The sequence below is a fragment of the Malus sylvestris genome, chromosome 9 (genome assembly GCF_916048215.2).
Source record: "Malus sylvestris chromosome 9, drMalSylv7.2, whole genome shotgun sequence".
NCBI lineage: Eukaryota > Viridiplantae > Streptophyta > Magnoliopsida > Rosales > Rosaceae > Malus > Malus sylvestris.
The window spans coordinates 126,641-153,598 of record NC_062268.1 but is presented as its reverse complement, the minus strand read 5'-3'; the positions used below and the strand labels follow the sequence as shown (position 1 = coordinate 153,598).

The 26,958-nt window shown below is 40.6% G+C and overlaps 2 protein-coding genes and 1 long non-coding RNA gene across 4 annotated transcripts; 1 reads left to right on the top strand and 2 right to left on the bottom strand.

Annotated features, from left to right (window-relative positions):
• Positions 1 to 184: 184 nt before the first annotated feature.
• LOC126634129 (glyceraldehyde-3-phosphate dehydrogenase A, chloroplastic) lies at positions 185 to 3,298 on the bottom strand. The gene is made up of 5 exons (XM_050304619.1): positions 3,043 to 3,298; positions 2,611 to 2,727; positions 1,515 to 1,819; positions 1,149 to 1,393; positions 185 to 994 (listed from the first exon to the last, which is right to left on the bottom strand). Exons 1-5 carry the CDS (start codon positions 3,082 to 3,084, stop codon positions 492 to 494), a joined length of 1,212 nt encoding a protein of 403 aa, XP_050160576.1. The 5' UTR covers positions 3,085 to 3,298; the 3' UTR covers positions 185 to 491.
• A 1,257-nt stretch (positions 3,299 to 4,555) lies between these two features.
• LOC126634134 (uncharacterized) lies at positions 4,556 to 5,993 on the top strand. Its single transcript, XR_007627211.1, has 2 exons — positions 4,556 to 4,703; positions 4,849 to 5,993. It is a non-coding gene; the product is annotated as an uncharacterized LOC126634134 (long non-coding RNA).
• Positions 5,994 to 23,609: 17,616 nt separating this feature from the next.
• Positions 23,610 to 25,402, bottom strand: LOC126634130 (WD repeat-containing protein LWD1). 2 transcript variants are annotated; one of them, XM_050304620.1, is made up of 2 exons: positions 25,209 to 25,402; positions 23,610 to 25,108 (listed from the first exon to the last, which is right to left on the bottom strand). In XM_050304620.1, exon 2 carries the CDS (start codon positions 25,038 to 25,040, stop codon positions 23,976 to 23,978), a length of 1,065 nt encoding a protein of 354 aa, XP_050160577.1. In that variant the 5' UTR covers positions 25,041 to 25,108; positions 25,209 to 25,402; the 3' UTR covers positions 23,610 to 23,975. The 2 variants fall into 2 exon arrangements, with proteins under 2 accessions (XP_050160577.1, XP_050160578.1); XM_050304621.1 differs by having other exon boundaries at positions 25,214 to 25,402.
• Between the last annotated feature and the right edge of the window lie 1,556 nt (positions 25,403 to 26,958).

Below are 26,958 nucleotides of genomic sequence, written 5' to 3'. Positions count from 1 at the left end.
AATTGGAGTTGCATATCCAAGCAATTCATCACGCGAACCATATGAGACCACGTTAGGTATGAAGTATGAACTCTGAAAGGGAGTTGGTAGAAGTACAAGGTTGATCATTTAGTTTCAAATATTAGTGCGAGTTATGCTATAGCAATTGTTATATGTATAGTCCCCATCGCAACAGATATACATATATGTAATGTAATGTATATAACCAAAAAATAATAATCAAGGGATCGACAGCACTTGCTTTCAAGTTTAAATGACTTGTTCACCTTGATCTACATACATCAAGACTCATCTTGCAAAATGAAAAGAAGATGAAAATGGTTTCAACAAGATTCTCATTATTAATCAGAAAAGAAGAATAAAAGAAAAAGAAAGAAAAGTAGAAATTATAAACGCAGAACGGTAAAAGAAAACCAAAAAACATGGATCTGGCCGCCGGGAATGACAAGTTGGAGGAGGAGGAGGAGCTAATTTGAATTTTGAAATGATGATCACTTCCAGTTGTTGGCGACAATGTCAGCCAAATCAACAACCCTTTGGGAGTAACCCCACTCGTTGTCGTACCAAGCAATGACCTTGACCATGTCATCGCCCATTACCATTGTCAATGAAGAGTCGACTGTGGAGGAGACATCTGTGCACCTAAAGTCGACTGAGACAAGGGGCTCGTCACAAACAGAAAGGATACCTGCGAGCTCCTTCTCGGCGCTGTCTCTGAAAGCAGCGTTCACCTCTTCTGCAAAGGTCTTCTTAGTTACTTGGACAACAAGGTCCACCACCGACACGTTTGGGGTGGGCACACGCAGGGCAATGCCATTTAGCTTGCCCTTCAGACTTGGAAGGACTAGGGCCACGGCCTTTGCTGCACCAGTGGAGGTGGGAACGATGTTGAGAGCAGCAGCCCGTGCACGCCTTAGGTCGCGATGGCTGGCATCAAGTAGCCTCTGGTCACCAGTGTAGGAATGCGTGGTAGTCATGGTGCCCTTGATGATGCCTGCAGTATAAAATAACATCCTTGTAAGAAACTGACATGTATGCGTACGAACTACGTACTAGGTACACGCACAACACTTGAACAAATTTGGTAATGAAGGAATCTGGTGAAAGAAAGAAAATGTACAAGTAAAAGATGAGAAAAATGTCATTACCAAACTTCTGGTCAAGGACCTTGACGAAGGGGGCAAGGCAGTTGGTGGTGCAAGAAGCATTGCTAATGATGGTTTCATCGGGGCTGTATGCATCAGCATTGACTCCGACCACATAGGTGGGGATGTCACCCTTTCCAGGGGCAGTGATAAGCACCTTCTTGGCCCCTGCCAGGAGGTGCTTGCCTGCGCCCTCCCTATCGACAAACACACCAGTCCCTTCAATCACCAGATCGATCTCCAAATCCCTGCCATGCAACCGTGGACAAATTAAAACATAATCAATCGATCATAAGTATATGCATGTACATGTACATGTAGGGGTGTGTGTGTGTATTAATAAAGCTATAACGCATTAAGCCAGCTTACTTCCAGGGCAGGTCTATGGGGTTGCGGCTAGACACGACCTTGATGATCTTGCCATCAACGGAGAGGCCATTATCGCCAACGGGCTTGACATCAGCATCAAAGATACCGAGGGTAGAGTCGTACTTGAGGAGGTGCGATGCCTGCTTGACGCCTCCAGTGTCGTTGATGGCAATGACATCAAGAGGGGAGTCCTTGCGTCCATGCCAGCACCTCAAGAAGTTCCTTCCAATTCTTCCAAATCCATTTATAGCCACCTTTAGCTTCGCCTCCGTTACTCCTTTTTTGTATCCTCCGTTGCTTCCCACCTTCCCAATTTAAAATTTACAAATCCACATTACACCGTCACATTTACAATCATACATTTAAATACGAGATAATATACATTTTTCAAAGTGAGCAATTATGCCCTCACTTGAAATGAAATCAGTTATTATTAAAGTAGTCTAATTGTGTAAGTTATAGAATAAATTTTTGTTTTTATATATAAAATTAAGAATTAAAAGAAATTAAAGTAATACGAGACAACATATACACACAATAGAGAAACAGAAAAAAAAAAAAAAAAACCACAAACTCACATTTGCAAGTTGCATTTGGATTTTGGAGAGCTGGTTACTAAGAGCTCGTTTGAAAATACTTTTAAAATGGTCAAAAGCATTTATGGTGAAAATGTTTTTAGAACAAATTCTTAATAAAAATACAAGTAATCCTGGAAAAGCACTTAAATGTTTCATACAAGAAGCATAAGCACAAGAATTGAACGAAGCATTTATGGTGAAAATGTTTTTGAACCTCACAATAGACTAGCAGTAATGTGGTTCAAACTCGCATTTCACGAAAATCAAACCTAAAACCTTTGACTTACAAGTGAAGAGAAATATCATTATACCGTAGCTAGTAGGAAGTGGCTACTCCCTGGTTGTTTAGTTATGAGATTTGATAACCACAACTGGTATTTCCTTAATTGTTATGATCGATCGATGATCAAGGAAACGTTATTTACTGATACGATTACGTATGTACGTAGGAAAAGACACGGACGGTAGGAAATTAAAGACAAAGAAATCATAGTAGTAGTAGTAGTAGTGGTACTCACAGAAGAGGTCTGGAAGGCAATGACTGAGAATAAATCGTCTGAGGTCTTCCTTCCGAAAGGAAGGCAAGCTGATGAGGTACGGAGACCTGAGAATTCTGCAAATCCCTTTCCATTGGCCTGCAAATTTTAATTTTAATTATTTTGAGCATCGTGTGTATGTGTATAGATAACACAAGTTAAACAAACACTAGCTAGCTATAATTTTTAGTGATCAGTTTAACTAATTAACGTACGGTACTCTGCATGCGCGCTTAACTAGTTTGATTAATCAGCAAGCCTAGTACTCCTGTATATGTGCTTGTATGCATATGTATATATATTAGAAGTGTATATCTAGCATGCAACACAATATCCATACAGGTCTGAGCGAGCAAATTAAGAAGCATAAGGTAATTGAAGCAAGAAAACGAGAAGGTAGCTGCATATATGAACCTGAAGAGATGGTTTGGCCACGGAAAGAATAGCCGAAGCCATTCTCGGAGCGGAGTGGAGCTAGCTAGGCACTAACTAGCTCAGGGCAGGGTGGGTGGGAGGGAGGATATAGCTAAGCAGTGGTAAGGAGGGAAGGAAGGAAGACAGTCACAAAAATCACAAGGTCGTTATATATTCATTATGAATGATTGAGATAAAACCAAGTTGATGAGATGAGGTACTAGTGTAGTGTGTCGTTGGAAGGGAGTGACTGAAATAAAACCAAGAGGACTAGAGGAGAGGAGAGGAGAGGATGAGATTATGGATAGAGCCTATCATTCAACGAATGGCTCTCGTTTAAAGCTGTGTTTTGTGTCCCCCTCTCTCTACTCTCTCTCTCTCTCCCCTACTCCACTCCTGTTCCTATTCCTGCATTTCCTCAATCTATACACATACCAATTCTCTTTTCGACCAAAAAAGAAAAATGCATATACCAATTCTCCTACCATCATCACATTCACATCTCCCCCTGCCCGATCACATTCACATCTTGCTAGAGAGATTTTTTAGTGTGACCGATACACGGAGTGGTACACCACATGCCATTAAACAAATATGAGGATATGTGTGCTAAAAAGTTAATAACTTAAAAAATAAAATTTTTTATCATTCCTATTAAAACACGTAGTGTACCATTTGTGTTCCCGTCACAACTAAAAAGGGTTGTTTAATGGCATTTGTGTTCGCGTCACAACTAAAAATGATAAAATTTTCTATCATTCCTATTAAAACACGTAATGCATATAAGGGTTGAGACTTCAAATTATAATACTAAAAGTTCATCCATTTATTATTCACAATTGATATCGTGACAATGCAGTTCTTGATACTGAAATTTATAGTGGCCTAAATTATTGGTTTCATGTCAAAAGAAACAAGTATTTTCAATTTTTTATATTTTAAATTTGAGAGTTTCCTTCTTCCTTCAATAATTGCAAAGGCAATAAAATAAAAATAACAAATCCCATACAACAAGAGAAATAGAACCTTAATAATTCGGAAATTTTGTTATGCATCATTCTCATCTTAGGGGAAATATATATAGGAATAAAATGGAGCGCAATACAAGGAATATGAATACGAGGGGAAACCAAGCTTCCGTTTGGTATTCAACTCAAATCCAGATTTTTAAACTCATAGACACTTTTGAGTGTCAGGCCAATACTACTTGTTTGGTTGATTCATTCTCAAGAACACAACTCAAAATCATAACCTACTTTCAAAAAACAAAAATGTGAAAATTTATAATTTTTTGGATTTAGGAGAACTGGCTCTTTTGCTTTCTTGCTCATCTTCCCTCAGCCCTCTAAGAAATTATTAGATGGTATCATACCACCAAGTGGCATTGACAACTTGTAGTACCCACCAATAAATAAATGACACATGTCATAATAATTATTAAATGAAAAACAATAACTGGATTTTCATATTCCTTAACGCTATTAGAGTTCTCTGTCAAAACCAATAAGTTCTCTGTCAAAACCAATAATTGCTGCCCCTCGTATTCCACCCTCTTTTTTTTCCGCCAAAAGCAAAAAATTTTGCTGCTTCCTTCTCGCTTGAGTCGCATCCCCTACAATTAAAACCCACAAACTACAAAACCCATAAATCTCAGGCTACAGGTACTAGAATTTTTAGTTTGAATCTGACCGCAATTTTTTTTCTTGAGTTTTGTTTTATCTTTTGGTTTCCAGCTTGCGTAAGTTCTTGGGTTTCGGTTTTCATGAACTAACTCATATTCTTTTTTAATTGAAACCCTAAAATTAGGCTCTGCACCATTCTCAAAAAAGCTAAGCTTCACCAAGTGGAAGAATATGGATACTAGTAAAATATTTAACCTATCAGCCTATTTGGTTTGTCTTTTTTGCATTCTCTCTTTTCATTTTTAACTTGTTATTTGGCTGCTGTATGTCTGCTATTTTGCATCCATTATTTAACCGTTCAATTACGTACAAATTTTTCTTGTACAATATTCATTGATACCGATAGTGATGAAGAAAATAATCAGGAAGAAGATCCAGTCATTGATATAGAAAGTGATGAAGAAAATAATAGAGAAGAAGATCCAGTCATTGTGAATCGAACGAAGAATTCCCATGACTTTTTCTTGGGAAAAGTTGTACTAAATGAAAACTAAGCTTATGATCTCTACAACAACTATGCTACGACAATTGGATTTAGTGTTCGTAAGGGACAAAAGATATATAATAGAAAGAATCAACTAAGATAAGTTTGTTATCTTTGTTCAAAAGAAGGTTTTAAGGTAGATGGTGACCCATCAGAAGCAAGCAATTTTTATAAACTGGAGACAAGAACAGGTTGCAAAGCTGGAATTCGATTTGTAGTACAAACAGATGGTACGTTAAAAGTTGCTCAATTTTTTTCTCAACACAATCACGAGCTTGCTAAACCAGAAGAGAGGCAATTTTTGAGATCAAATAGAAAAGTTTCTAAAGCTCATTTGGGTGTGATTAAAACCATGGCAGATGCAGGAATAAGGACTACAAATACATATTCTTATTTAGCAGAAGAAGCTGGTGGGTCTCAGAATGTAGGTTTTACACAAAGAGATTGCTACAATATTGTGAATAAGGAAAAAATGGTCATGTTTAAAGCAGGGGATGCTCAAAGTTTGATCAACCTTTTCAAGCACAAGCAAGCAAAGGATCCTATGTTCTTCTACACTGTGCAAGTGGATCAAGAAAATTGAAGACAAAACTTTTTTTGGAGAGATGGAATGTCGTGACTTGACTATGAGTGCTTTGGGGATGTTGTAGCATTTGATACTACTTATCGTACCAATAGGTATAACATGATTTGTGCTCCTTTTGTCAGCGTTAATCACCATTGGAAAAACGTATTGTTCGGTTGTGCATTTACTGGATGAGAAAATAGAAACATTTACTTGGTTATTTGAAACTTTTTTAGAATCAATGGGATGTCAAAAGTCAAAGACAATTTTTATTGATTAGTGTAAAGCTATGACAAATGACATTGAAAAAGTTTTTTCTAGGGTATGTCATTGTTTATGCTCGTGGCACATATCTCAGAATTGTGCAAAAAATATGTCAAGTCTCTATGCGAACCCTGATTTTAGACGTTTGTTCAATAAATGTCTTAAATATTATGAGACATAATTGGAATTCCAATCGACTTGGGATGAGCTAGTTGCAGAAGTCAACCTTACATGGTGCTCACGAATGAATATATTGTATGCGCTTCGTGCCGAATGGTGTCAGGCATTTAAACATGATACCTTCACATGTCGGATACAATCTTCACAAAGAAGTGAGAGTACGAATAACGTTTTCCACCAAATTTCTACCAAGACAATGAGACTTATTGAATTTGTGCATCATTATGATAAACAAGCAGCAAAAATGTGTATAAGTGAATCAGAAGAGTCCTATCGTTGCAATCAAAGTCTCCCTTCTAGAGTTGCCCAAATGAGTGGAATTTTGAAGCATGCTACTACTGTCTACACTAGGAAAATGTTTAAAATATTTGAAAAAAGAGAGTTTTTAAATAGCTTAGCAGTGACAATGCATGAATATGAGAGTTGTGGTACAGTTTACTCTTTCGAACTTAATGAGAAGGGTCACACAAGAGTTTAACTTGTGTCAAACAAGAGTTTAACTTATCCAACTTAACGCGTCAGATGACACGGTTTCTTGTAGTTGCAAAATGTTCGAGTCCATATGTTGGTTGTGTCGTCACGCTCTAAGGGTACTAAACGTCAAATCTTGGACTAAAATACATTCACAACATATATTGAAGTACCGGACAAAAGATGCAAAGAAAGGATTGGATGCAAATGAGCATAGTTAATTATTGTAGGTAAAAGGTAAATCATCTGTTACATTGCGTCGAAACACTTTGATGCGAATGACTTATAATATATTGAGTAAGGGAGCGTAGTCAGAAAATGCTACTAGAGTTGCCATGAAAAAATTGGGAGAGATGGGAGGAATTGTTTGAAAAGGATATGATTAAGTCAAAGGGTAAAGTTAATAAAGAGAGCAATGACATACTTTTGAATGGTTGCTCAGTTGATGAGCCACCAATATTGAATTCTCCGTTGGTAAGGCCGAAAAGAGTAAGCAATGCCAGATTAAAAAGTGCTATGGAGAAACGAAAAAAGAAGGCATCAAAAGATACTGTCTCATCTGGTAAGTGAAATTTTATATTTTTATTAACTATTAGATGTAATTCCAATATTCTTTTTTACTTAAAAAATTTAAATTTGTTTTGTAGGGAAAACCAAGAAGCCAAGCGATATAGGCCCTTCACATAGTTCAGCACCATATGATTCAAATTTTCTTCAACAACTCAGTGTACCCATTAGTACAAATGTTACGCAGGTTTACCCAGCTATGAGCTTGTTAACAACAAATAGTCATGCATTGCCTCCATGAAACCAAGTAATCTAATTTGTTAGTTTACAGTGATGTATGTTTTAAGACCTTGAATGCTCTTATCTTCTCTAAATAAGACTAATTGCATATCATCCTATAAATGTTACGCAGGTCTTCCCAACTGTAAGCTTGTTAACAACAAACAATCATGCATTGCCTCCATCTAACCAAGTAATCCAGCCTGGTTTTTCATTTGCAAGTATGCTACAAGATAGTCAATTTATGGTGAGTCAGGTATTGATCGATTTACTTTGGGAATGCGGAATTTATGAATACACATAGTAATTCTTATTTGTTATATACATGTGGCATAATTCATCCACAAGTTTTATCATACACGAACCCTTTGGACTAAATCCTCAACTCAGCCAGGTTTGATTTGTTTATCACACAAGGCATATTTGTTTTTTTAGCATTTAGTTAATGTGAAGCTATATGTAATGCAGGATTCACATCCATATGTTTATGGGCAACAACATAATCCAGAGGAGTAGTTTCTACAATACAATTAGAGTAAATTACTTTTAAATGCTTTGAAGTTACCCAAATGTTTTTCTTGTTTTTCACTACTGAACTTGATTTATAATTTTTGGGTGCAGGTGGAAGATGATATGTTTTGAGTTGGAAACCTTTAAATCTTTTTTTATTTATTAGAAGCCTTTACTTATTTTGATTTTGAACCGGATTTATACTGTGGTGAATATTTGTTCAACAACTTTGTTATTTTGGAGAGTAGGAAGCATTGAGATTACAGTCACTGGAAACAATAACTTTGTTCTTAATTATTTTTCCATATCTTTCTCGTTTTAAGATTGAGTGCGCCTATCATTTGAGTAATGTATTGTCATGCTATATATCATAGTGAATAAAGCATGTTGATGCACAAAATCAATGAGGACTTTGGTACAATAGAAAGTGTTAAGTTTGTGACCTTCACTAGATTGCTCCGGTCACTAGTGTGGATAAGTATGTAAATGGATAGAGACAAGGAAGCAAACACAAGATGTACATGGTTCACCCATATTGGCCACGTCCATGGAGTAGAGGAGTTCTCATTAATTGTGAAGGGTTTACACAAGTACATAGGTTCAAGCTCTCATTTTGTGAGTACTAGTGAATGATTTAGTACAAATGACATTAGGAAATATTGTGAGAGAATGATCTCTATTTATAGAAGAGAGGTTCTAGTTTCATTTTGACATTGACACTTGTCGTGTTGTAATTAGGAGAGAAGCCCTTATTCTATAAAAGGAAGGGGCAAATATGTAATTATGTAATAAAGGAAGGGGCAAATATGTAATTAGGGGAGAAGCCCTTATTCTATAAAAGGGCATCCTCACCCTCACAAACCCTGAGCTTCCTCACACCCCCTAAGCTCTAAGCTCTCTCTCTCCCTCTTTAACAGAGAAATACAATACAATCAGTGTGGACGTAGCCCAAACCTTGGGGTGAACCACGATACATCTTGTGTTATTTACATTTCATGCAGATTCACGGTCGGATTTACGTTGTTCCAAGACCATCCGGTTTTGTGCATCAACAACATGAGTGATGCTCATGAATGTTTTTGTGGATTGACATGAGTGATGCTCATGAATGTTGACACGAATGGTGGTCATGAATGTTTATGTATGATTGTCATGAGTGATGCTCATGAATGTTTATGTATGAATGACATGAGTGATGCTCATGAATGTTTATGTATGAATGACATGAGTGATGCTCATGTATAATTTTGGAGTACTGGACGTACTTTTGATCACCTAATGGGTGATAATAGCGGCAGGCTGCCGAATAATTTTGGAGTACTGGACGTACTTTTGATCACCTAATAGGTGATAATAGCGGCAGGCTGCTGAATAATTTTGGAGTACTGGACGTACTTTTGATCACCTAATGGGTGATATTAGCGGCAGGCTGCTGAATAATTTTGGAGTACTGGGCGTACTTTTGATCACCTAATAGGTGATAATGACGGTAGATTGCCGAATAATTTTGGAGTATTGGGCGTACTTTTGATCACCTGGTTGGTGATAATAGCGACAGGGTGCCGAATAATTTTGAAGTACTTGACGTATTTTTGATCACCTGGTTGGTGGTAATAGCGGGCCTGGCTCTTTTGGGCAAATGGGCCTTCGCCTTTCACATAACACTCCAGCCCATTATTTTGGGCTTGCAGTTTTTTGTTTTTTTTTTGGATTACCCTCTGATGGGGTTCTACAGATGTCTCTGAAAGATAAGAAAAATAAATTCGACCCTCTGCTTAATGGGTCACGCCCATAATTCTCTTTTTTGCATGTCATCACCACCACAATTATGTCTGCTTCTTTTTATCTTCTTTTGCTTTCTGCTTTTCTTTCTGATTTTCTTTATGTTTCTTGATCCTGATAAATATGACAGACAAGGAATGATAATAGATTTAATAATAAGAAAAGAATCTTATCTCCGCCTTTGCTTTGTTTTTGCTTTTGCTTTCTCTTTTTTTTGCTGCATGATCCACGAGTCCACCGCCAAGGCTCCATAATATTCTCCCACCCTACAATTTGTGCTTTCTTTAATAGCCTTAAATTGTTGGTGGACAAGATGGACAGTTGGTGCCGAGAAAATAATCAATTATTTGGAAAGTGGAGACGTTTGGTGCCGACAAAATGAAGGAGCATCTTCTGGTGCGCTTGCCTTTATTGAGGTGAAAAATTAAGGGGCACGTCGCCCGGACACGTGTCATGAAGAAACTCCCAGAACCCGTAGTGGAAAGAGCACTTCTTTATCCCGATGGCTCACTCTGTGACTAACCTCGAGTTTCAGGTTAAAGATAAAGATATCTTCGGCGCCGAGATCATCAGAACCACCAAAATCCCAGTCGAGAAAATCACCACCGGAGAGCCCATCTCCGGGTGGTTCCCGATTATCGGACCTTCCGTGAAGCCCCCGAAACCTGACTCGGTGATCCAGGTCGAATTGCAGTTCATGCCATTCGAGACCTGCTGCTCCCTTGACCTCATATGCATGCTCTTCTGTGGTTATGCTGGAACTGTGGTTGATAAAGTCTGCAAGAGGGATCAAAACAAGATTCTGACCGCGGAGACGGGAGAATACCCTCGATCTGAGTTTTTCAAACGCCCAGAAGAAGTCGTCCAGTGTGACGGAAGAAGGAAAAAGCTGCTTGTTAGAGAGGATGGTTTCTTGTTCCAATTTTAGAAACTCAGTCCGCACGTACTCCTTTACACTTATTGTTGTGCTCAAAGGTTGAGTTCCTTAAAGCTCATCAAGCTTATCTTCTGACCTGCACAGAATACAATCGAGTTGGTCGACTCGGGAAGGATATCAAGGTAAATCCGCCACTTGGAGTCGTCTCTACTTTTCTCTCTGATAAGAAACAGAACAACAGACACCCACGGCTTCAACCCGCTGCAGACACTTGGAGTCGTCTCTACTTTTTGGAAATGTCTTGGTCGGCGACGAGCCCCATGCCTTTGGGGACCACAGCAGGCTTTGCGACAGGGTATTTGCTGGAAACCACGCCTTCGTCTCGGAACCACTGCCAGAAGGTTTGGACTGGAGGAGGGAGCGACGGGTCGCATTGCAGTGGGGAGGAAAGAGCGGTCACCGCAAGGCAGACGGGACCCCTAAGATGGGCTTAGCTTGGATATAAGGGATATGGGGAGAACACAGTGGAAATGATCTTTCTTTCCTGGTCCTGATCGAAATCAGATTATGGAAGCTGGGTGAAGGAGAAAAACAAAAGATGACTTCACCGCCTATGGAGGATTTCCAGTTGTCAATTTGGTGTCCATCTGCAGGTTCAGCGCCACCCCACTCTGCTTCTTCAGATATGATCTCAGTGACTTCATCGACTCCACGTCGAGATCTACAGGAGCTTGGGAGCATAATTGATGCCACAGGAGCTTGAGAGTTGTGGCGGCGTAGAGGATCTTCACATGGGACTGCTGGGACTTCCAGTTTCAGCTCCTTGCGTCTATATTGATCTCGGTCTCAGTTAGATTTGGCGGTGGAAGGAAGATGGAGCTACTGGAGAAATGCGGTCAACCCAACTCTTTGCCTTTAATGACTTACTTTGCACTGGCGGGCCTTTCGATTTGGATTTATGCGGTCCTCATTCCTCCTCTTGTTTTTCACGCTCACGAGCTCGGCTCCAAGAACTCAGCTCGATCGAATTTCCTTCTGAAAGTATTATTTACTCCAGCAGCAGAGAAAAGTTGCAGAGAGGGATAAAGATTTATAGAGTCCAATGTTGGATGTTATTGGGAGTAGTGCAAAACGTGTGTGTCTCTGCTTGTGGGTGTTGGGTTATTTGGTACTTGGGTTTCTGCAGATTTCCGGTGAAGGTTGTGGTAAGGTTTCACGGTGGTGAGATGAAAAAATGAAAGAGAACCGAAATAACTTTTCGTGTCGATTCCCACAGACGGCGCCAAATGTTGATGCATAAAACCGGAGGTTCACCCCAAACAACTTTCATAACAAATATATATGAATGATGAGTTTTGGGCTACCACTTAGAAAGGAAAATGGTAAAGTTTTGTTACTTTGGAAACTTAGCTACAAGTAAGACACCTCATTCGTTAACTCCCTCGACCAGAGACTTGGGGGACTCCTACCATATGCTACTGCACCTTGATACTCGAAAATCTCACGACCACTTAGTGACTTGGATTTTTTCAAGTCTCCAACCGAGAAGTTTTCCTCACTCGGGAAATTAAGGGAGCACTATCTCAACCTACATGCTTTACTCACAAAGCTTCAACAAAAGGAAAACTTCAAAGAACTTAGTGAAGAATGCCTTGGTGTATTTAACACAATACGTTGAAATGAAGCAAAGCTTGTTTATTGATATCGCCGATAAGTTACAAATATGTACATATACATGAATCAAAATAAACAAACAAGAGGGAGCCTTCACAAAGGTTGTTCAGGAGAAGTCTCAGCAGTCGGCAGAGCCCCAGAAAGAGGAGGCATCAGAGTGTGATTATTCGGAGCCTCAGTACTAGGCAGAACCTCAGAAGGAGGAGGCACCGAAGGTTGATCATTTGGAGCTTCATTACGCGGTACAGCCCCAAAAGACGAAGGCAATAAATGCCTTTGGAACAAACCCACAAACCTCTAATGATCAAGTAAAATCTGACCATCAGATTCTTGGAGCTGGTCGAGCTTCCTCTTCATCTTTATAGCATAGTCATGTGCGAGGATGTGCAACCATTTATTCTCATGCTTGAGCCCTCTGATCTCCTGTTTGAGACTTGTCACTTCAGCCGCCAATGATTCAACTTGGCGGGTTCGAGCAAATAGGCGTTGGGTCATATTAGACACAGAACCTGCACACTGAACACTGAGAGCCAGAGAATCCTTAACAGCCAACTCATCAGATTGTTTGGAAAGTAATCTGTTATCTTTGGGAGTGAGAAGGTTCTTGGCCACCACCACAGCGGTCATATCATTCTTCATCACAGAGTCCCCAACGGTAAGAGGACCAGTAGGAGATAAGAAGGATGAGCGCCATATGTTGTCTTGAGAATGCATGGCTGCCTCTTCACCAAAGTTCAAGTCAAAACGACGGTCGGATTGGCCAGACATTCTAAAAAATGATGAAGGAGAAATGAGGTGCAATAAATCTCTGAAGTAAGGGGAAAATTCCTACAAGCAATAACTCTCTGAATGTACTTCTTGCACACAACTGGTGCCCTTATAAAAGAAATGGCAACAGGGCCGTTGATTCAAAAATCGAAAAGGCACCACTCTCCGGATTTCGAAAAGGCACCATTTTCCACATGCAACATCAACTCCTTAGGTACCGCATATAACTTTGCCAAAGATCTCTGACAAAATTTAGACACATAAATTTTGAAGGTCCAGCTACCCTACTATTACCCACAAAGGTAAAGGAACAGCACCACTGCTTGATAACTAGAAAGTCTCAATGTGTGTCAACCTCCGTACTCCGTGGCAAGGCAGACTGACAAAAATACCCAACCTTTACTCACATTCGAGAAAACACTCCCAACAAGATTGCTTGCTCAAAAATCGAAGAGGCACCGCTCTCCGATTTTCGAGAGCCAGACTCCCAACAGGATTACTTGCTCAAAAATTGAAGAGGCACCGCCCTCCGAATCTCGAGAGCCAGACTCCCAACAAGATTACTTTCTCAAAAATCGAAGAGACACTGCTCTCTGAATCTCAAGAGTCAGACTCCCAACAAGATTGCTTTCTCAAAAATCGAAGAGGCACTATTATCTAAATCTCGAGAGCTAGATCCCCGACATGATTGCTTGTTCGAAAACCGAAGAGGCATTGCTCTCCGAACTTCAAGAGCCATATTTCCTTGGATAAAGCTTGTCTGCAATCTTCATACGCAACATCAGCTTTCCAGATACCACATACCACTTTTTCAAAGTGCTCTGACAAAGTTAAAACACGTGAAACTTGCAGCTCCCACTACATTGTTATGACCAAGAAGGGTAAAGGAATAGCACTACTACTTGTTATTAGGGAGACTTCTATATATGTCGACCTCCATCCTTCACAGCCAGGCAGACCTGCAAATAAAAAAAATTCTCAACTTTTCTTCATATCCGAGAGGGCACTCTCAGCAGAGTCTCTCGAAATACTCAGCTTCTTTCCCCCCTCCCGATAACACCTCTGCAAACAAGCCACACCAGAGCAAGAGTATCTCATATCATCAGGGTTAAAAGCAAGAGTATCTCATATCATGCTTTTTCCTTATCTTTTCCTTTGGCCTTGTTTTTACTTGCAAGACAAGGAGAAATAGAGCAATCAGTCAGCACTTGGAATCAAGCTTCTAGTCAAGAACTGACTGCTTGGAACCCCTTGCCTGATTACTTACCTGGGATTGCTCTCGAGTACTCATCTTCAACATCTTATGCTTCTAGAGAAGATACCACATCTGCCTGAGGAATAGATAGGGCAAGTGAGAAGGATACAAGGAAGCATGTGGAGACAAGCATAACAGAACACGTGTCGATACATCCACTACTTCGTCAATAGCAAAAGTATCCCATATCATCAGGGTTGAACGTACTCTAGATTTGATGGACTTGTTTTGACCCTCAAATTCTTGAGTCGGCCTTATACTTTGGAGGAAACCAGAAAACCCTCCAGCCCAGTTTAAGAATAAGCCTATGGAAAATTACTTCTTCAAAGGCAAAAGTATCTCATATCATCTCTTCTCCATTTGCTTCTCCTTATCCTTATTATTGTTTACGACACAAGGAGAATGAGAACAATCAACTGGAAGCCGAAGTCGAACCTTCGATCCAGGTTGATTGCTTACCTTGTCTGTTACCTCATTCGGCAAATCTCCTAGCTCGGTGACTTGGATGACTCATATTATAGGGTTTGTATCGCACTTGACCAAGCTTGAAACTACAAGTAAGCTTTGTTTATACCATATTTAGAGTCTCATATTTAGATCTCGTACAAATACTCGGGGGACTTAAATGTAATTATGTGATAAAAGAATGGGCAAATATGTAATAAGTGATGAGTCTGTATTCTATAAAATGACCCCTCACCCTCACAATAGAGGAGGCCAATTCCTAGGCCCTCTCACCCCCTCTCAAAGCTCTCACTCTCAGAGCTCTCTCTTCCTCAGATAAATACATAATCAGTGTGGACGTAGCCTAAACCTTGGGATGAACCACGATACATCTTTTGTTATTTACATTTCTTACAGATTCACGGTCGGATTTACGTTGTTCCAAGATCCCTCCGGTTTTGTGCATCAACATTTGGCGCCGTCTGTGGGAAACGACACGAAAAGCTGTGTCAGTTATCTTTCATTTTTTCACTTCCACCGTGAATCTGAGAAAACCCCCAACTCCAAAATCCTCCATTTTCCCGTCCCATTTGTCGTTCTTCCACGACGGTTGACCTAAATTATCCTTTTCTTTTTCAATTTATTTTCCAAATTCCACACGCTTTCGTATTTATAGGTAGAGAGAGATAGAGGCAGAGGTTAAGAGGAAAGAAATCGGCAATTCATTCGGGTGCTCTGCCTCTGGCGAACGGTTGGTTTCGGCGGCGAGAGACGGCGATGTAGTCGAAGCCAAGATGATATTGGATTGCAATCCTTGCCTTGCCAAATACTCCACCTTCGGCAGTCTCAACTCTCATCTTCATTTCGCCGCCGCTAAAGGCCACAACGAGATTGTTTCTTTGCTGCTAGAGAATGAAGCTGATGCCAATTCCAGGAATTACTGCGAGCAGACTCACAATCCTTCATCGGCGTCAACTACGTCTAACGAAGGGAGTTTGCCAGAGAAGTATCAATATGGAATGAAAAAAATGAGACGACGCTTGTATATGATGGGGCTATACAACCCATTCGTGTTCTTACTGAAATTGTGGAGTTAATAGCAGCTGCTATATACATTCACGGCACACACACACAGAGGCGTGGAGCTATTCCAAAAGCTTCATGATCCGATGGGTAGTGTAATGAAGAAGAAGAAAATGATGCTGATGATGGGATTGTTTGTGCTATTCATTCACGGCACACTCTCTCGCAGAACTCCTGTGTCGAGTTCGTGGCGAGCTCCACCAAGACCGAGGGAAGCAGCACCAACAGTGACGATGAGGACTTCCTCGCCGGACTCACCCACCGCCTCGCACATTCCTCGCTGCAACTTACTCACCGCCATAAAAGTTGTGGACGCTTGTGGAGGGAGAGTGACTATTGGTGACATGGTTGGCCGGGCTGGGCTCAAGCTTAAAGCCACCTAGGATCTGCTGCACACGATTGCAAGGGAAGTCCCGAGTTCCAGATCTGCTGCGTCCGTCTTGTCTCGAACAATTTTAAAGCACAGCGACACACAATGTCGAATGCTACCACCACCGATTCACTTTGGCTTCTTCACCATCTCTGCCAAGCCCTTTAGCACGAAGTTTCTACGCTCTAGAAATGGGATTTCTTTCATTGTCAAGGCCATTGCTTTGATCTGCATGTTGAGCTGCAGAGTCACGTTAACACCTTTTGCTGGGGTAGACCAATAATTACATTTGTTAACAATAAGACCTTTGGTGGGGCCTTTTGTTGAGCAGCCTGAGTACAATTTGCTTTCCAGGCACAAGGTTCCCTCTATCTGCAAGTGCAATGGATGCTCTCTGAGTCGGCCAGGGCTGGGGTCAAGGCCAGCAATGATTGGGTCATGGACAGCATGGGCAAAGGGACAAGGTAAGATTCTTCATCATGAACCTGCCCATTTTCTGAAAACCAACTGTCGACCACCTTTTGAATCATGCATGTTCCTCTTTTCTGAAAAAAGAAAAGCAAAAGCAGAAAACAAAAGCAGAAAGCAAAAAAGAAAGCAAAAGTGAGGAATAAACACCTTACCAGAATGATGTGATTTACTTTTCTTATTTCTGAATTATGTAAATTATTTTTCTTATCTTTCGGAAACATCTGTATAAATCCCATCAGAGGGTAAAAAAAAAATTAAAAAAAAACGGCAAAGTCCAAAATAAATAGGTTGAAATGTTGTGTGGAGAGCGAATGCCCATATGCCCAAAAGAGTCAGGCTTTCTATTATCACCAACCAGGCGACCAAAAATACGTCCAGTACTACAAAAAATTATTCAGCAACCTGCCTCTATTACCACCAACCAGGTGATCAAAAGTACACCCAATACTCCAAAATTATTCGGAAACCCGCTGCTATTACCACCAACCAGGTGATGAAATGTACAACCCGTACTCTAATATCATTTGGCAACTAGCCATTCATGCCACCAACCAGGTGATGAAATGTACAACCTGTACTATCCTTCATGCCACTAATCAGGTGATCAAAAGTACGCCCAATACTTCAAAATTATACACGAGCATTACTCATGTCAATCATACATAAACATACATGAGCCCTACTCATGTCAAGCATACATAAACATTCATGAGCATCACTCATGTCAACATTCATGAGCATCACTTATGTCAAACATCCATGAGTATCACTCATGTCAAACAACATAAACATTCATGAGTATCACTCATGTCAATCTAGCTTCAAAAGCTTCATTTACAAAGCTCTAGCTTTAAAAAGCTTCATTTACAGAGTTCTAGCTTCAAAAGCTTCATTTACAGAGCTCTAGCTTCAAAAGCTTCATTTACAAAAGCTCCAGCTTTAAAAGCTTTATTTACAAAGCTCCAGCTTCAAAGCTTAACTTGCAAAGCTTCACCTACAAAGCTTCAGTATAGGGTATACAAATACCACCTCCGAACAACCGCCACTTCAGCCTATACATGGATTCAATTTGAAGTCTCCAGCCAACAGACTCTATTAACCGAAGAGTTGGGGGACTACATTATGTACCATATATTGGGCTTCAACTGGGCCCTATGAAAAATACTTATGGGACATAGCCCATTATTTATGTATTAAGGAGCGAGCCCTTATTCTATAAAAGGGACTCCCTCACTTTCATTAGAGAGCACCCATTATTCATGTACTGAGGAGCGAACCTTTATTTTATAAAAGGGACTCCCTCACCTTCATTAGAGAGCAACGCCGCCAGCTGAGCAACCGCTTCGCCACGAGCATCACTCCTAACCCATCATTTATGTATTGAGGAGCCTTATTCTATAAAAGGGACTCCTTCACCATCATTAGAGAGCGTCGCCGCCTACTGAGCAACCGCCTCGCTGCGAGCATCAACTCTAGCCCATATTTATGTATTAAGGAGTGAACCCTTATTCTATAAAAGGGACTCCCTCACCTTCAACGCCACAAGTCGAGCCAACCAAGGCAACATAAGCCACGAGCCAAGCAGCCTCGCAGCATGTGCTACTTATAGTTGAGCATCATTTCAGATTGAGCACCGTCCCATATCGAACATTAGTTCAAGATAACATCTAGTTACTTCGGCCCACACATGGACTGAATTTCAAGTCTCCAGCCAAAAGACTCTCTTGACTGAAGACTTAGGGGACTACTGTTTATACCATATTTAGGGCCTCGTATTTAGATCTCGTACAAATACTTGGGAGGCTTAAATGTAATTATGTGATAAAGGAATGGGCAAATATCTAATAAGTGATGAGTCATTATTCTATAAAATGACCCATTACCCTCACAATAGAGGAGGCCAATTCCTAGGCCGTCTCACCCTCTCTCAAAGCTCTCACTCTCAGAGCTCTCTCTCCCTCAGATAAATACATAATCAGTGTGGACGTAGCCCAAACCTTAGGGTGACCCACGATACATCTTGTGTTATTTACACTTCTTACAAATTCACGGTTGGATTTACGTTGTTCCAAGACCCCTCCGGTTTTGTGCATCAACAAGCTTCAAGTGAAATTGATACATTACCTTATGCATCTTCATCGGTTAAAGATACCACCCTTGGATGGAGGAAAAGTACTTCCAGAGAAGATGCCACATCTACATATGAGACAGATAAGGCAAGTGAAAATGATACCACACTTCGGTACTTAGAAGTTTCGTGATTACTCAATGACTTGGATCTTGCAAGTCCCCAACCAAGGAGCTTCCCTCACTCGGGAACTTAGGGGAGCGTTGTTTGTACCATACTTGACCAATCCCGAAACTACTGAGCACCGGTCAACGTTATACCGTCAAGGACCCAGAAGAGTTTCCCTCCAACCAGGAGGCCAATCACAGCGCGACACGTGTCAACATCAGAAGTCAATTACAACACGACATGTGTCAATGTCAAAATGAAACTAGAACCTCTCTTCTATAAATAGAGATCATTCTCTCACAATATTTTCTAATGTCATTTGTTGATGCACAAAACCGGATGGTCTTGGAACAACGTAAATCCGACCGTGAATCTGCATGAAATGTAAATAACACAAGATGTATCGTGGTTCACCCTAAGGTTTGGGCTACGTCCACACTGACTGTATTGTATTTCTCTGTTAAAGAGGGAGAGAGAAAGCTTAGAGCTTAGGGGGTGTGAGGAAGCTCAGGGTTTGTGAGGGTGAGGATGCCCTTTTATAGAATAAAAGCTTCTCCCCTAATTACATATTTGCCCCTTCCTTTATTACATAATTACATTTAAGTCCCTCGAGTATTTATACGAGGTCTAAATACGAGGCCCTAAATATGGTATAAACACATGTCAATCTAGCTTCGAAAGCCTCATTTACAAAGCTCTAGCTTCGAAAGCTTCATTTACTGAGCTCTAGCTTCAAAAGCTTCATTTACAAGAGCTCCAGCTTCGAAAGTTTTATTCACAGAGCTCTAGCTTCAAAAGCTTCACTTGCAAAACTTCACCTACAAAACTTCAGTGCAGTGTATACAAATACCGCTTCCAAACAACCGCCACTTCGGCCCATACATGAATTCAATTTGAAGTCTCCAGCCAACAGACTCTATTAACTGAAAACTTGGGGGACTACATTATGTAACATATATTGGGCCTCATGAAAAATACTCGAGGGATTTAGCCCATTATTTATGTATTGAGGAGCGAACCCTTATTCTATAAAAGGGACTCCCTCACTTTCATTAGAGAGCACCCATTATTCATGTACTGATGAGCGAGCCTTTATTTTATAAAAGGGACTCCCTCACCTTCATTAGAAAACATCGCCGCCAGCTAAGCAACCGTCTCGCCGCGAACATCACTCCTAACCCATCACTTATGTATTGAGGAGCAAGCCCTTATTCTATAAAAGGGACTCCCTCACCTTCATTAGAGAGCCTCGTCGCAAGCATCACTCCTAACCTATTACTCATGTACTGAGGAACGAGCCCTTATTTTATAAAATGGACTCCCTCACTTTCATTAGAGAGCATCGCCGCCTGCTAAGCAACCGCCTCGCCGCGAGCATCACTCCTAGCCCATCATTTATGTACTGAGGAGCGAGCCTTTATTTTATAAAAGGGACTCCTTCACCATCATTAGAGAGCATCGTCGTCTACTGAGCAAGCGCCACGCCACGAGCATCAACTTTAGCCCATCATTTATGTATTGAGGAGCGAGCCCTTATTCTATAAAAGGGACTCCTTCACCTTCAAAGTCACAAGCCGAGCCAACCAAGGCAACATAAGCCACAAACCGAGCAGCCTCGCAACATGTGCTATTTCTAGTTGAACATCATTTCAGATTGAGCACTGCCTCATATCGAGTATCAGTCCCATACGACATCTAGTTACTTCAGCCCACACATGGACTGAATTTCAAGTCTCTGGCCAAAATACTCTCTTGACTGAAGACTTGGGGGACTACTGTTTATACCATACTTAGGGCATCCGTAATTATATCTCGTATAAATACTCGGGGGACTTAATGTAATTATGTAATAAAAGAAGGGGCAAATATGTAATAAGTGAGGGGCCCTTATTCTATAAAAGGACTTCTCACTCTCCTCAATAGGGGAGGCCAATTCTTAAGCCTTCTCATCCCCTTTAAGCCTCTCATATTTAGAGAATAGCCTCACTCTCATTACAAATGCTCTCTTTCCCTCTCAGAGAAATACTATATTAGTGTAGACGTAATCCAAACATTAGGACGAACCACGATACATCTTGTGTTATTTACATTTCTTGCAGATTCACGGTCGAATTTACGTTGTTCTGAGACCTCCGATTTTATGCATCAACAAAACATATAACGAGCAAAGGGGCCAAGGCATTAGCAACCATACGATGAGTTGTATAAGAAACCATTTTGTCTCATTACAATTTACAACCACATGCTCACTTGTACTTACAATATCAAAAGGCTATTAACACTTTGTATGTCACTACAAAATTGTAGTATTTGATACAACAAATCCAATTCTATACATCTAACCTAAAATGAACGGTAGCTATAGCTAAAAGTAGTAATATGAAGCAAACCAAAATTCAATTCAAGCTATCTTTCATTCCTGCAATCTGACACCCCCTAAAAACATTAGAGATAAAAGTTTAATCAAATGAAAAAAAAAATATCATAGAAGCTCTCTTTCAATCCATGGACATTATACCCAAATGACATAGGGCACTTCTTGGAGTTTCATCAAACCTTGATAGACATTCTTTTAGTTCCTGATACATACCAAAATCTCACTTAATCAAATACAATGAATTAGTAAAAACAAAGACACTTTAAGATCCAATTTATTTAACTAAACTCATAAATTGCCAAAGTCTTACGAATCGATAAAAAATAGAAAAGACACAAACCATAAAACAAAGCATTCAAGTCTTTCGTGTCACGTTTGTAATTCTTTCCAGTACCTCTACCTTTTACTTTCTCTCTAACTCTCTTTGTTAAATAGAAAACCGGTATTGCCCTAACCTTTATAATATACAAATTTCAGGTTTAAGAAGAAAACAAGAACAGAGACAGAGTTGGTGCCCCAATTAATTGAATAAACAGAGCAATCAGTCAACATGTAGCAATTATAAAAAGAAAATGCTCCAAATAAGAAAAATAAAAACAATCTAAGATGACCTAGAACCCCATAATTTACACAAGCTGGAATCCAAAAGGGTAAAACAAAATTAAAGCAAGAAATTGCAGTCAGATTCAAGCTTGCTTAAATCAGACCCCAAAATTCACGCAAGCTAGAATCCAAATAGGATTAAAAAAAATTCAAGCAAAAAATTACAGTACATGTAGGCTGAGATTTTTTATTCTTATAGTTTATGGATTTGTTTTCAAGCGAAATTCAAGCAAAAAATGATGAGATTCAAGCAAAAAGGGAAGCAGAGTGTCACATTCCAACCTGGGCTCCACCACATCTCGGGCTCAACTCTACCGTAGCACGATATTGTCCGCTTTGGGCCCCGACCACGCCCTCACGGTTTTGTTTCTGGAAACTCACACGAGAACTATCCAGTGGGTCACCTATCCTGGGATTGTTCTCGCGTGAACTCGCTGAACTTCGAAGTTTCGATGGAACCCGAACCTAGTGACCTCCCAAAATGTCTCGTGCTATATAGATCGGCTCCACCACATCCCGGACTCGACTTTATCGTAGCATGATATTGTCTGCTTTGGGCCCCGACCACGCCCTCACATTTTTGTTTGTCGAAACTCACAAGAGAACTACCCAGTAGGTCACCCATCTTGGGATTGCTCTCTCCCGAACTAGCTTATCTTCGGAGTTCCGATGGAACCCGAAGTCAGTGAGCTCCCAAAAGACATCGTGCTATATGGAAGTGGGCATCTACATATAAAACACATCACCCCCTCTCCATTGGTCGATGTGGAATGTTACATAGAGGGAATTTTATGTTTTGGTGGAAAAGAAAGATTGCAGTTTGTGGATTTGATTCAAGCGAAAAGGGAGGCGGAAAAGGGGGTGTAATACGAGGGGCAGCAGAAGATGAAAATCCAGCTAGTTCTCGATGTAACATTAACAAGCCTGCAAGTTCTCGATGCAAAGAAGCAGAGTACTCAGACTCAAAAGTATTTAGAATGATCCAAGGCAGATGCTAACAACTTGACCAACAGTGTATATATATATATATTGAAAACCCGTTTTAACCGCAATTAGCTGGAAGGTAGGTCTAGGATATAAGTGCAATTAACTCAGAAAAACCTTCGAAGAATTGTGAATCCTTGATGCAAATTATTTAATTCAACTAAGCTAAGCCTAAGACTAATCCAACTCAAACTCAAACTACTAATCGAACTCTCAGAAATCGTGAATCCTTGACCACAGGCAATGTTAGTCTAAACTTTGTAGATTCTCAACATATTCTGTTGAAAATTTTCAATGCTAGATCTTCTACAAGGTCGTATTCCTTTTATCAACTACTCAGTGTTTGCTATAAAGGAAGGTAGGAATGCAATTCTATACTACAAAAGGTCGTACCCAGTGCACAAGGCTCCCGCTTTACGCAGGGTCTGGGAGAGGTGAAAAATTTGGGGCATTCCTTCCACACATGCGACCCACTAGTAATGAGGAAACAAACTCACTAACAAATTGTCATGTCATGCTTCATAACTCACTAAATCATACTGTTTGGTCAAATCGGCTAAAGCATAAAATAAGTTGTGGCAGAGGTACATGCGACATAATTTTAAGCTAAGAAGCAGACTGGGATGGTCAGGTAGGTGACAATCTCCTCTCGTATGAAAATCGCAAGGAGAAAAAAAACAAAACGAATAGCAATATCAACATGGGCAAATCAAATGATAGTATAGTTAATAAAGATTGAGTCTAGCTAATAAACGGAAAGAAATCAGATACAATTGAATTATCTTAACTTCATTAGCAGAAATCTAGGACTATCATCGACAAAGATGCATTTTCGTAAGAAATATAGAAGGCAAGGAGCATGATATGCAATAGTTGATAACCAAATCATATATGGCTTCAGCTAATGTTGACATCAATTGTCAATAAAGTAACAGAGTGAGGTAGTATTATCTTAATTACGACTAGAAACTGGGAACTAGGAAGGAGGACTGACTAAAGAGCAGCTGAGCGATGGCAACTGGAGTCTGGCGGAGTTCGTGAAATGCTTGGTCAGTGGCCATACTTATTCATACCCTGAGTATCTGAAGCTTGGTAGAGAAGGCAATTGCAACCCAATCAGGTTGGGAAGAGGACCACTGCAGCTGCTCGATTTCAGCCCCAGCTGTGTAGGCCAGAATGGGATCAAGGCCGCCCTCCACTGGCTGGCCCATGGAGGAGAGGTCCCAGATAAGGGCCTGGGAGTCATCACCGGCGGTGCAGATGTGGCAAGAGCTGTGTGGGGCCCAGGCAACGGCGTTGACGCTGGACTGGTGCCTCTGCAACTCGACCACGGGGAGGGTCGGGAAGCGGATGTCGAGGACGACCACCTTGGCGCTGTCCATGATGATGGTAGCCATGTACCTGGGGTCCTGCTTGTTCCATCCCAGGCGGACCAAGGGGGTGTCCGGCTCCGAGCTCTCGTAAATGATGGTGGAGTGCTCCTTGTCGCGCAGGTCAAACACTCTCACGGAGCCGTCCGCTGAGACGGAGGCGAATACACCGACGCCGCCCCAAGCGATGTCGTACACCTCCTTGTCGTGGGCGATGAGCTGGGTGTCCACGGCCTCGCGCTCGATGTCCCAGATGGTGCACGTGGTGTCGATGGAGGAGGTGCCGATGCGCTTGGGTTCCGCCTCGTTCCAGTCGAAGGAGGTGATGGGCCCGCAGAACTCGGAATTCTTGTTGCCGTTGAGGAGGGACTTGAGCTCCACAGACGACGAGGAGTCCGAGTCGTCCTCATCCCCCGAGATGCGCCACACCCGGAGGAAATCGCTGGAGGTGGCCAGCAGGTCTGGCTTCTGGCACTCCTTGTCCGGGATGAAGATGGTCTTGGTTGGCGGGTACGGGTGCTCGAAGGACAGGTTGGGGTCCGACCGGATCTCCCCGTTTGAGTCGTCCAGCTGCACGATCTCCACTCGGTTTGGGTACTGCTCGAGGAGGCTGGCGATGGCCAGCCGGTACTTCTTGTCCCGACGGACGCTCCAGTTCATGGCGTAGATGTGCCACGGCGCATCGTAGGTGTAGATCTCCGATCGTTTCTGCTGCTCATCTGACCCGTCCTGATTCGGGTCGCTATTTCTACTCGCTCCCATCCTTCTTTCTCTCTCCCCCTAATAACACTATTTTCCAACTTACTACGATTACCAATCTGCCGCCCCCACTGTCTCCAAACACCAAAATTAAATTATGCAACCCAATTCAATCCAATCCAATGAAATGAAGCAACTACAAATAAGTAAGTGAACAGAAGGAAGGCTAACCGAACTGAACACCTCCTGCAGGTTGCAAGTTGCAGCTTAACCTTAAGCTTCCCAGATTCAGAGAGAACCAAAGTTTCATTTGTGGGTGAACTCGTCTGATTGTGCTCTGAGAGGCATCGCGAATTTAGGCCCGGCTCCTGCAGTTCTGCTCTTTTTTGTCATCCCCCTACAGTCATTAGGCTTGTTTTTTAACTTTCCATTTGTTCACGAGACTTTAAATCAATACTAGTGATCTCTAATTTTATTTACGATCAACCATTTTGGTCATTTCGTAATTCTATTAAATAAGAATTAAAGTGATAAAAATATCTTCAATTTAATAAACAATAAACCAAAATAATTTGATTAGAATCAAAGGTATTTTTGTCATTTTATTCTTATTTATGAAGATTTTTTTTTCACAGAAATACCAAAATAATTGATAACAGACAAATTCAGGGATAACTTCTATCGATTTCAAATCTCAGGGATCAAAGTGAAATGTTATGCCAATCTTAGTGATCATTTTGGCTAAAAAGTCTAATTAAATTTGCCTTCTTGTGTCGTTTTTTCGTGTCATATCCACTATTCTAACAAATCGTGTCACGTCAAATTTATTATATGAATTTAACAGGTGACATGATAACGACCCGACTTGTTAACAGGTTTACCTGGAATCTATTATTTTTTTTGTCGTTTCATGTCAGGTGAAGAAGTCGTGCAAAAATTGTCATGCCTAACGTCTAGACGTGACAACTAGGTTGTTTCTGTATCATACTTGTTTATTTTAACAGGTGACCTGATAATGGCACGACTCATTAACTGGTTCTTAACAAGTGACCAGTAACGACGCAACTCGTTAAAGGAATAACATGAAATTTGTTAATTTATGTTGTTTTGTGTTGCGTTAATGCGTCGTACGAGAAATTGTCAGGCTTAACCATATTTTGTACCTTTCATTTGAGCACTTCCAGCATGATACTATCTCCTGAGGATAGTGGATTAAATACCCTCTCCACACCAAAATCTCCTCCAGCTCTTCTAAGTCATTTAGCTCTATAACGCTACAAGAAATTAATATTTTAATGAACAGTGTTAGACCATGTTTTATACCATCTCCAATCGAGGGGGCCAAAGGGTTATAGGCCAAACATAGCCATTTGCCAAAAAACTATCTCCAACTGAATGGGCCAAAGGGTCATAGGCCAAACATAATTTATTATTTTAATTGAATTAATATGGTTACTTAAATTAAAATATCATATTAAAATAAGGTTTTTGGACATATTTTGAGTGCCACTTGTCGCCAAATAAATAAGCTTTCAAATTTTTTTATCTTTGTGTAATCACAATCATTTTTTGGATAAGATTTCGAGTGACACGTGTCGTTAACGTAAGTAGCTCTCCAGATTTTTTGTCAAGATGTAATCTTAATAATTTTTCGTATACGATTTCGAGTGACACGTGTCAATAACGTGAGTAGCTCTTTAGATTTCTTATCTTTATGTAATCTCAATAATTTTTCGGATAGGATTTCAAGTGACAAGTGTCGCTAAAATGAGTAGCTCTCCAGATTTCTTATATTTATGTAATCTTAATAATTTTTTTGGATAGGATTTTGAATGCCATGTGTCGAGATGTAATTGGTTGTGCAAATTTTAAATATGATTCTTATTTACGTGACACTTCTTATCTTCAACTTTCAATGTTAATAAATAGGTTAGATATTAGGGTAGAATTCACACACATTCATCTTTGCCCTCTCTAATAT